General features: G+C 33.9%; 1 protein-coding gene across 5 annotated transcripts in view; it reads left to right on the forward strand.

The window, feature by feature from the left end:
• LOC135585118 (uncharacterized) overlaps positions 1 to 10487 on the forward strand; it is a 35364-nt gene extending 24877 nt beyond the window's left edge. For 2 of the 5 annotated variants that reach the window (XM_065183629.1, XM_065183630.1), the window contains exons 11-16: positions 1687 to 1940; positions 3203 to 3325; positions 4398 to 4470; positions 8491 to 8576; positions 8666 to 8750; positions 9962 to 10279. In XM_065183629.1, the coding sequence (XP_065039701.1) occupies positions 1687 to 1940; positions 3203 to 3325; positions 4398 to 4470; positions 8491 to 8576; positions 8666 to 8750; positions 9962 to 10021 (681 nt within the window). In that variant the 3' untranslated portion in view covers positions 10022 to 10279. The other 3 variants (XR_010513532.1, XR_010513533.1, XM_065183631.1) reach the window with 3 other exon arrangements.
• Positions 10488 to 10871: the final 384 nt, after the last annotated feature.

The following is a 10871-nucleotide window of genomic DNA, read 5'->3' on the forward strand; positions in this document are numbered from 1 at the left end:
ATAATGCCCCCAGCAGACTTAGGAGTAGAAACAACCTCCTATGAAATCAAATGAAGGCCACGAGAGTGATCACTTTAGTCCAATGAAAATACCTAATAATACAATTAATATTGTTAAGAATAGAATCCGACATCCAAGTAATGACAAGAGAGTGCAAAGGGATAACAGTAGGTACAGAGTTAACAAGGAAAATCCTCTTGGCCTATGACAAATGAGATCCTTGCCAAGAGCTAAGCTGCATCTTGATGGAGCGAAAGCCTCTTGATGTATGCTGAGAAGTGTATCCTATTGGATCAGAGCTACACCCGAGGAGCATGTATAAAATTATTCACATCACAAAGAAGTGGTTCAACTAGTGGTTACAACTCACCTAGATCTTCCTCTTCTTCAAGAAACACTAGTTCTTCCTCATCATCTTCATCATCTTAATGCAAGATTATATAAGATTTGAAAATGACTTTTACGTGTGTCCTACGGTCCACTTCTCACCACATGATACTTTACTCTTTCTCTCTACCAACTCTGGTATGGTTAGGGACTGTGTTGACCTTGAGGAGCCATGAGACCTTCAAAAAATATGAGTATGAGATAGTAGTGTAGAAAATTTAGTAACAAAATAGGTCATGACATGGCTATTGGTCCAGAAGCGATAATGGCAAGCCTAGTCATATGCATTAGTGGTGTAGGACAACCGTAAAGGGGATGCTTAACATGAGAGAATTGATAGGTGGGTAATAAATAAAAAAAGGCTAAAACTAAGAGAGAGGAAAACAAAATTTGATTTGCAGAACTATTAATTTATGCAATAAAGAACAAATTCTAGAGTTCAACACGTACTAAGATGGTCAAGGAGGGCTTTGAACATCCTTCTAGTTGGCTTATGATGTTGAGTGCAAGGTTCGCCGTACCGTAGCATATCGCTCGATACGAGTGGTATATTAATATGCCCTCATGTGCTGTATGTTTGTACACTCGGTATGGCTCAGTACATATCATACCGATAGTTGATCGATACACTGGTATAGACCGATAAGGTGAACCATGGTTGAGAGGTCGATCCATAGGTTTTCATTGCAAGCTGACTGAGGCAAGAAGAGGAGAAATCAGCACTCACATATTTTGTGAGAAATAACAATATTATTCATTCTAAGACTAATCCCAATACAATTCTTGATATCTTTATATAGGCCACAAATACAAGAAGAAAAGTAACTAACAAAGAAGAAAATAAAAATCACATCATGACGATTCAATACATTGTATATGGTCAACTTTTAAACAGATAAAGCTTCCAGAATAGTCTCGTAAAATAATCTTCCTTCTTTGTGCATGATTCGGATTGGTCCTTTTTCTTTTCACGTGTGCAAAATATGGCCTGATTTCCATCACATAGAGGAGGGTGTGGGTCTTGATTGAGACAAAATCCGATGAGTTAACCAAATGCGCATTATCATAAATGTCAAGCGACATGGTGGACTTTTTTTCCAAAACTTGAGTGAAATTTCTTTTCTATATAGAGAAACCAAAAGGACAAACTTCTAGGTCCCTGATAAGTTATTTTTTATCTAAAAAACAATATAAGAACACTTGAGCTTTTTAATTTTATTTTGATTTTGTTGGTACGTGTCAGTTTGTTGTGCTTGCTGAAACTAATATACTTCCATTTCTTGTTAAATATATGTGAAGATTTTTGCTACTCTTAGCCCAATCCCTGGATATATGCACTGGCTTCTTCCAAAGTTTGCTTCTCAAATAAAACTTTCTAAATCGGAGACTGAGGATATGAAGCACTTCTCAGAAAAAGGCTCTGGTTCAAATTTCATAGAGGACCTCCTTCTTCCAGAAGAAAAAGAGATGATACTCAGTGGCTACCTTAAATGGCTGCAGTCGGGTACAGCTTCTGAAATTGAGTTTGATAAATCAGAGTGCATGGACACAAGGTACATGGCAATAAAAGAATATAGCAAAATTTTCAGGAATGACATCCTTCTCCCTGAGGATGAAATGATAACATCTTTAACTTTATGGCTCTGTACATCGATCAACATCACATGAATTTTGTAGAGCATAGGATAAAAGTATTATGATGAATTTTCTCCTTAGGATGTTAAATCCTCCTAGAATGGAAATTTTTAATAGGAACACCAGCTTGCCTATTTCCTTGAACATCTTTGCAATATTGGTCTTTTAGTAACCAACAAATCATAGCAAATCCCTCTTAAACTAAAGGCTTGTTGCAAACTGAAGAAAATGTCTCCTCCATTGTCACCGAAGAGCCTGGAGAGAAGACTGCAAGGACATTAAGACTGAAAAAATATGCTTGAAGTATCTTGGATAAGAGGGGAGACAGATTCCAGGCTTGACACCAATACCACAGAAAAAGAAAAGAAGGGCTCTACATAGTGCAAAATGTTGAGAATCTATGAAACTATCTTGATACAATGCTTAATACAAATAATACATAAACCATCTATTTATCATTTATCCATCTAATATTTTTCATCTTTGTTGAAAAATTAACATCGAAAAAATCTCTTAGTAAGTATTTGAAAAATATCCTTAAAATTCTATTGTGATGAATGGATTGATAAGATATCAGATACTTTCCATTCATCCAAGAAGTATTTAAAATTATCACATTGGATATGTACCTAATACAAATTAAACTGACAATTCATGCTATCCATGTTCTTTAGTTAAAAGTTGACCAGAATTTAGGGTGACAAGGCAAGGTAAAGGAAATGGACAAATATCAATGAGAAAGAAGAGAGAAGTTACAAGGAGAGGAAGGATTAAGTTGAATTTTTTAAGCTATCTACTTATTATAAAGTAAAAAGGATGTACCCAGTGCACGAGGCTCTCGCCAATGTGGGATCTAAGGAGAGTTATGTATGCATCCTTACCTTTAAATATTTAAAAAGGTTATATTTGTGACTCGAACCTTGGTCTCCAAGGTCGTAAAGGAGCAATCTTACTTTCATACCAAGGCCTGCCCTCGTCTACTTATTATAAATGCCATAACCAAAATATGTCAAGGAATGGTAATGAGCCAACAAAAAGGCCCATTAAATTATGATGCTAACTAGTTATTTAGATTCTTGTTAGGTGTCACATTATCTACATATTTTATTTGAACTTTATTTGTTCTACTTCCATATCTGTTATCGTTAGCATCATATTACTGGGTTCTGTTTTGTCACAGGGAACACGATTCTGGAAAAGATGTTATGGAAATAATGTATAAATTACTGACATCAAGAGAGTGGAACAAGTCTGATATCTTGAGTGAAGCACTAAAACCCCCTCTACTTCGTTTGTGTGCAAGGTTTGTGGATTAAGTAAATATATGATTTTTTTAAGTATTTTTATAAACTTTAAAAGGGATTGATTGTCTTTCTTATTCAAGAGCATGATTGGATATTAACAATTTGAAGAATATTGCACCAATCAGAAAATCCAATTTGTCACTTAGCAATTACCAAGAATGATGTCCATAATAATATAGTGTCTTTCATTTTCTTTTCACTATTTCATTACTTTATATGTCACTATTGCTGATTCAGAGTCAAATCTTGTCCCAGTATCTGATGATGTTACCCAGTTGTGTGAAGTGAACCCTCTACAACTACAAAATTTTTAGTGAAACTTTTCTTAAATCAATATGCATAACAGGTTCATTTCAGGATCTTCACAGTTGAAATTAAACATTGTTGGTCATGAATCTTCATAGTGTGACTTTTGTCTTTATGTGTTAACAGTAAATCTTTGGTTGGTAATGTTTCTTTCAACCTGTGAGCTCAAAACAACAAATAATCTTCATGTATTCAGTTCCTAATGTGTCATGACTAAGATGGATGACATTATTTTTGCTCTACTTAAACTATTTAAGTAGTCATGATTGTTAATATCAATCTCCGTTTCTTTCTTCTTTGCCAAGTGGGTGACAAGATTTGGCTGTGAAACTAATAAGCAAAATTTTCAAGCTTAAATGTCTTAACTGCATTTTTTTCCTCTGTTAGACTAGGCAATACCAAGATATAACGGGATCAATCTCCATTTGTTTCTTCTTCTACTAGGAGGTGCTGAGATTTCACTATTAACTAACAAACAGTATTTTCAATCTCAAAATGTCATATTTGGAACTTCTTTTTTTTCTATTAAACTAAGCAAATACAATGTTTGAAAGGATATAAATTTGTTTCTTAAAATATGAATTTAACAGACCCAACTAAGCTTATTATAGGTAAAAGAATGATATTCCTTAATTGTTGGAAAAATAGATATCAGTTTCTTGTAGAGATAGGGAACACCATGAACCGATCTTGTGTGTTTTTGATCAAAATCATATAGGATCTTGATTATGTTTTTATGACTATTATTTGTGCTATCACTTGTAGGTACATCCTTAAAGAGAAGAAACGAGGGAAAGCTCTTGATGTGGTCGCTAACTTCCATTTGCAAAATGGATCGGTATGCCATGTCATGTTTATCTTTATTGATAAGTTGGATTCAATGTTTTGATATTTTGTTTTTACTTTTTATATTTCATATTTGTTTATTATCTTTGTCTTGTCTTTTCTGTCCGAGCCTCTTGACCTTAGTCTTGATGTTTTGGCTTGTTATTGGTGTAGAATAGTTTGGACAAAGTAGATGCAATCTATTATTAAGATGAATGTGTTATTGTGTATACGACAGTGATCTCACTATGATTGTGAGCCTAGATTAAGGGTTATGCATGTTATGGATACAGGCTCAAGTGTCGTAGTATAAATTGGATAATTTGGGATACCTGAGGATACTTTGTTGATACTTCTAATTAGGATCTTGTTTTTCTTGAATGTTAACTTTTTGATGCTAAATAAGATGGATAAATGATTTTTGAACTGCCATCTGTTTCCATTTTGGTAAGTATTGGATGATAATCAATAGGCTTATATTATTGATTTTTGCTTCTTCCATTATTAACTCCTGTACCTTGCTCATTAAATGATTTTTCCCATGATGAATAAGGTACAGATGCTCGTTGGTTATTTGCTTTCATTTATTAAGATTAATATCTCCACTTATTCTCTAGGACTTCAACTGGATGATGCTGAGTGTTGTCACCATGTTGTATCTTGTTTTATTCTTCAAGTTATATTGTACCTTTTCATGTTGTAGCAATATCTTTCTCCATCCCTAGTACCTGATGTATCGTAATAATGCTCTATTGGTTTTCTTTCTACTTAAAGAGTAGACTGAAGAGAATTGTAGACTAGTGATACACGATTACTCTCTAACAAATAATTTGGTCCTATTTACTATCTAGTCACAAAAGTTAGGATGAATATTATCATTATTGTATATTATGCCAAAAAGGTAAAAACTTCATATAGTACAAACTAAAGGGGCATACCTAGTGCACGAAGCTCCTACCATTGTGGGGTCTAGGGAGTGTCAATGTATAAACATCATGTAGTACAAATCAAGGTCTGTCATACTGAATCGTATCATTCGGTACGGGCGATACGTACCGGTCCGATAGGCCAACGGTACGCGGACTGCCTACTACCGGTCTGACTGTAGCAGTGCACTGTAACACTGTAGAGACACTGTAGCAATGTAGAAAGCACTGTTGTAATAACTGTAGCAGTACAGTGCACTGTTGCGGTACATTGTAGCACTGCAACAGTAAAGTTTACTGTTGCAGTGCACTGTTATAGTAGCAGTACAGTGCACCAGTACACTGTAGCAATACACTGTAAATAGTGCTACAGTGCGCGGTGCACCTGGGTATACCGCTCGGTACATCGTATCGTACCGGTACCGAGCTTAGGTCGAAATACTGGTACGGTACGGTATTACGAACCTTGGTACAAACTACAAACTATGGATTATGATTTTTGAGACGTAGCTTTGGTAAAAATATTGAATCCAACTAATATTGGCATTTGTTTAAGGGTGAGTTTGTGAACACATTTGATATGCGTGTTGAAATTATATTTGGTTTGGATACTGCATTGAAAATCCTCGCATTAGCATTTCAACTTTTGTGGGACTAATATAATTTTTTAAATTCCCAAAGTACCCTATGGAATTATCTAAATTCATAAAATTACCATAGAAATTGTAACCCTTCTTATCCATTCTTTTGATTTTTCTCGTTGCCTCTTTTCTCACAAGTCTGAAATTTTATTTATTATTTTCAAATATTATTTTACATTCATTTATATGGTTAATTTATTTATTATATAATGGGCCATATGAAATTTTTGTAAGATTATATACATTTTTATTTATTTATTAATTTAAATGAAAATATGTATTTATTTTTGAATAAATATTAAAAATATTAAAAGAGTAAAATTATCATATAATATTCAATAGACTTTTGAAATACATTTTTATCAACTAACACTTATGTCAATGCACATTTAAAATGCAGTTTTCATCTATTGTTTACCAAACACTCAAAGCATTTCACAACTATACATTTATTTAAGCCCCTTTCTCTAAATGCATATTTATAATACAAATGTGTTCTCAAAGGCAGTCTAAATGCCTCTACCTGACTCATGCCACTCTCCACACTGCCCCTCTAGCCTTTCCCTATAAGTCCTCCCATATCATGCAACAGCCATGCCACCCCTTTTTCTTCCCTTTTTTTTTGTCTCATGAGATATATCATCTCCACACATGGAAGTAGAGCTATTTCATTCCAACAAGATGAAGACAGATCCCTGCACACTAGTTTCACCCCTCCAAAAATATCTCAATTTACAAACTTTTCCATAACTTCTTCAAATGTATCCACAAAACTCAAGTTTAATTTCACCTTTTCATGAGCAATATCTTTAAAATATAACTTATCATTGTGTGTTGATCCTTTGTTCCTCTTTTCTTGAAATAATGTGGCATGCTGGTGGCATGGGTGGAAAACCGTGAGCCTTTTATGTCTATTAGAAGTTGGCTTGTCGCAATTTGGTTAAGATTTAATATCCATGTTAATCATCTTATTATTATGTTTCATGCGCTAGTGGTGCATTGGAATGAAAAATTTCAGTGGAAAATGTTCTATTTCAACCAAAACATAAATCCATTGTAGACTTTGGAAGATTTGTTTTTTGTATGCTGTTGAGTCATACTCTATATGTGCAATTATTATTTCATTCCTGGAGTAGGATTATGATAGAATAACATTATCAGAAGATGCAGCTATTATGGCTAAACCTTTGTATGTAAAGGATACTCATTCTCCAAATTACCAATGTTGACTTATGAGAGAGAAATTTGCAAGGATCTTCAGTAGAAATATTATATTTGCTGATAATTGAATGATTTATCCAATTAGTTAACCAAAGGTGGCCTTAACTAGTATGATGTGAATAGAAAAATATCATATTTTGCTAGGGTTGGATGAGACCTGTATATACATAGATATAGCACTTTAAATAATAAGAGAATCTTGTAGCTAAGTAGGCATAGGTAACCAGTATGACCTCGGTGTTCAAATATTAAGATGTATGCTGTAACATCTTCTGAAACTCCTTGCCTCAGGAAACATGTACTGCAACTCTGCTAAATGAAAGAATGAGTTGGAGTTTTGAGGAATTAACCAATTAATGAATGAATGAAATATGAAGTTGTGCCAACATTTAGAATTGAATAGGCTTTGGCCTATTCTTTGCTTCACCAAAAAAAAAAAAAAAAAGACAAAGAAGAAGAAGAAAATCATTTAGGATAGATGGAAATCATGGAACAGACTTTTAGTTCTTTATAAATACTCAATATTTTCTGCCACTTCTTTTGATCCATGTTAATTGCTTGAAGCATATATTAGTACACACAAAGTCCTTTCTTGAATGGACAAGGGGATCTAAGTAGCTACTCCACTCATTCATATTTATTGTTAAACTCTTTTCACAGTCAATGCCAAGCTCAGAATAAAGAGGGTTGTATTAGGTATCTTAAAACTTTGTCAGATGGTATAATTAGTTATCATGCTACTCATACACTAGAGGTCCCCTGTTCATTTTTGGGCACGGACAAAAAAAAAAGAAGCTTTTACCCTCAAAATTCTGGAAGCATGGCCTGTCCTTGTAATTTATCCCTTTTTATCAGTTGCCATGCAAATTTCTCCTATATTTCAATTTTGTTGCGCTTACTTGACATGGTTAGTAAAATTTCTAGAGTATGAAATATTGAATCCTGCTGAAATACTGAACAAAGAAAATCATACCATTATCAATGAAATAATAGTCCAAGATAAGCACAATGGCAGTTATTGATGTTCTGAAGAGCAAGTACTATCATTATTTGTCGAAATTTTTAATGTGTCTTATGACTATATAGTTTCTAAATAAATTTGTTGCTTTTATGTTGTAACCCTAGACAATCATTGTAATAGCTTCATTCCATTTGAGACCAAAATTATTTGAAGTATCTAAACATGTTATCCACTTCATTAATGCATTTTTTGAGGAACTCAATGCTTGTCAACGGTTGTTATAGATGATTGAAAGGTTAAACTGGATGGCAGATAGTTCAGACAAGGGCATTGAACAAAGTGGAGGCATCATGATAAATTATGTATACAGGTAAATGCTTTCTAGAAAGTTCTACTTTTATTATTTAGTACATTCATGACTTCATGCTCATGCAAATTGGATTTATAAAAAAAATTCAGGCTAGACAGGATTGATGAATATGCACAGTCATATTTGAACACTGGGCATATCCATGCTTCAAGTAGCCTTCACCAATATCTTGAGGTAATTGTATGCTATTCTTTTGAAGGTTATGCATAAGTAGTTGCATAGTACCCTTACACATCTAATTTTTTGTTGATTGAATAAATGCTCTCTGATGTGTCATTTTGTCAGCTGAGCCTAAGAGCACGATCTTAAAACCACAGTTAACCACATCTTACGCTATAGTCAACCTGATTTGAAATCCTTGTTTAATACCGAAACTCTGCCAACAACATAGAACTTCTTTCCAACTGTTCCATATACGGATCACTGTGTTTTGATTTGGCATTACAAAAGGTGTCATTACTTGCTCAAGTAGATAGCAGATTCACCAATTCTTTGACTATTTCTGGATTTAAAAAATGCTCTACAGTCCCATTATTTCTATGTACCGAGGGTCTATATAACTAATTAATCCACAGAAGTACATTGGTCAACTCCAGAAATTCTAATGGCAGTCTCAAATAATAAATATTCCTACTCTAGTTTCATAGAATTCTGCACTACATTTTTTTTTCTGTTCCCCCTTGCACCTATCTTTTCTCTAATAATAATAAGATATAGCTAATGTTTGTCTTAATAAGTTGATAACATTAAAATGCTATGCTAAGAAATGTTTACTCTGGTTCGTACATCTATGCACATTTTTCTTTAGCTTTCTCTATTACTGTTGTAAATTTGAGCCATTTTCCAGGTTGGGAACCTTCACAGATTTCCATTTTTGAGTGTCCGTCTCATGTGCTTTAAATTTTTATGTTATTTTAGTTGAGAAATGTGATTTAAAGTTTTGTAAAGATTGAAGGCTGAGTCTCAAGACGGTTGCTAAAATCATTGGTGGGAGCAAAATTTTTATACAGAAAATCATTGAACAAAGGGCTGGTTAAGCAAGTGGTAGATGCATAGAGTTCCCAGACATGCTAGTTAATGAAAACCAAACTTCTGGCATTATGTTATTCATGTGAAGTATTTTACATTGGTCTGAATGAATTTAGCATCTCTGGCACTTATTGTACCTAGAGTGAAAGAAATCATTTATGCTTGTTATAGTTTTTCATCCCATTTATTCACTCTTGCATTTCTCATCCATTTAGGCACTCTAGCATTTCACATCCATTTAGGCATACTATTACAAATATTATTCAGATAGTAAAACATGCAACTCAAAAAGCATTAATCAGCAATCTTTTTCAGTATAGTATTTCATTCTTTTCTGAATTTTCTTTTACCTCTAGGATATGTTTTTTTTGGCAGCTACACTGACAGATGAATGTGACCATGGAAGCAACTTGTAGAAACTACTGATGAAGATCAAAGATATCAATAAATACTGAATCATAGTGGATATTTTCAGGTAAACAGATTCAAAGATTAAATTGATGCTTAGTTTTGATAGAGTTTTTATTTCTATGAATAGTATTATGCTTTAAGTTTTTTTTCTTCAGGATATGTTTTTCTTTCTCATAGTGGTTAGCATATACTGTGAACTAGTTCCTTGTCACAAAATGATGGTAGTTCTTTGTTTGATTTCCCTTTGTTGGTTTCATCGTGAAGCACATGGGTGTATCACTGATAGTTCTATTGTTCATTTACGGAGGTAATAACCCAAGTCGTGCCAGTATTTCTCATTAGAAATGTGAATAAGGTCCCCCGAGTTGCTATGCTGTTGTTTGCGTTCTATGAGCTGTATAAATACAACCAGCGCTTGTGTTCTAGATATGTTGTGAACGAATAACAAACATATGCCACGCGTCTGATTTAGTGACTGATGTTTGTGGTAATGTATTCCTGATGACGTAAAACGATCAGCCTTCAAAGCTGATGTTTATTAACTCGTTTTACTTGGAACAAGCAATGAAACTACATGAAATAGGCACTAATAGTAGTTTCTGATCCTTGAAAATTTTGAGTTGGATGAACCACCGACATTTCCTTCACCTGAATGGGAGACACTACGTTCATTGAAGACATCTCAAGTTCGATTGCATGAAGTCGAGGGATGATTGGTATGATTAACAAGTAACTCATTCGTGTGGTTTCATGTGCTTAACTTAGCACTACATCTCCCTTAGCCAAAAGAGGCCACAATTTATTATATCCTGCTTATGGCGAAGAACAAGCATAGGTAAAAGCTGAAAAGCCAGA

Source organism: Musa acuminata, chromosome BXJ1-5 (assembly GCF_036884655.1).
Source record: "Musa acuminata AAA Group cultivar baxijiao chromosome BXJ1-5, Cavendish_Baxijiao_AAA, whole genome shotgun sequence".
In the NCBI taxonomy this organism is placed as follows: Eukaryota; Viridiplantae; Streptophyta; class Magnoliopsida; order Zingiberales; family Musaceae; genus Musa; species Musa acuminata.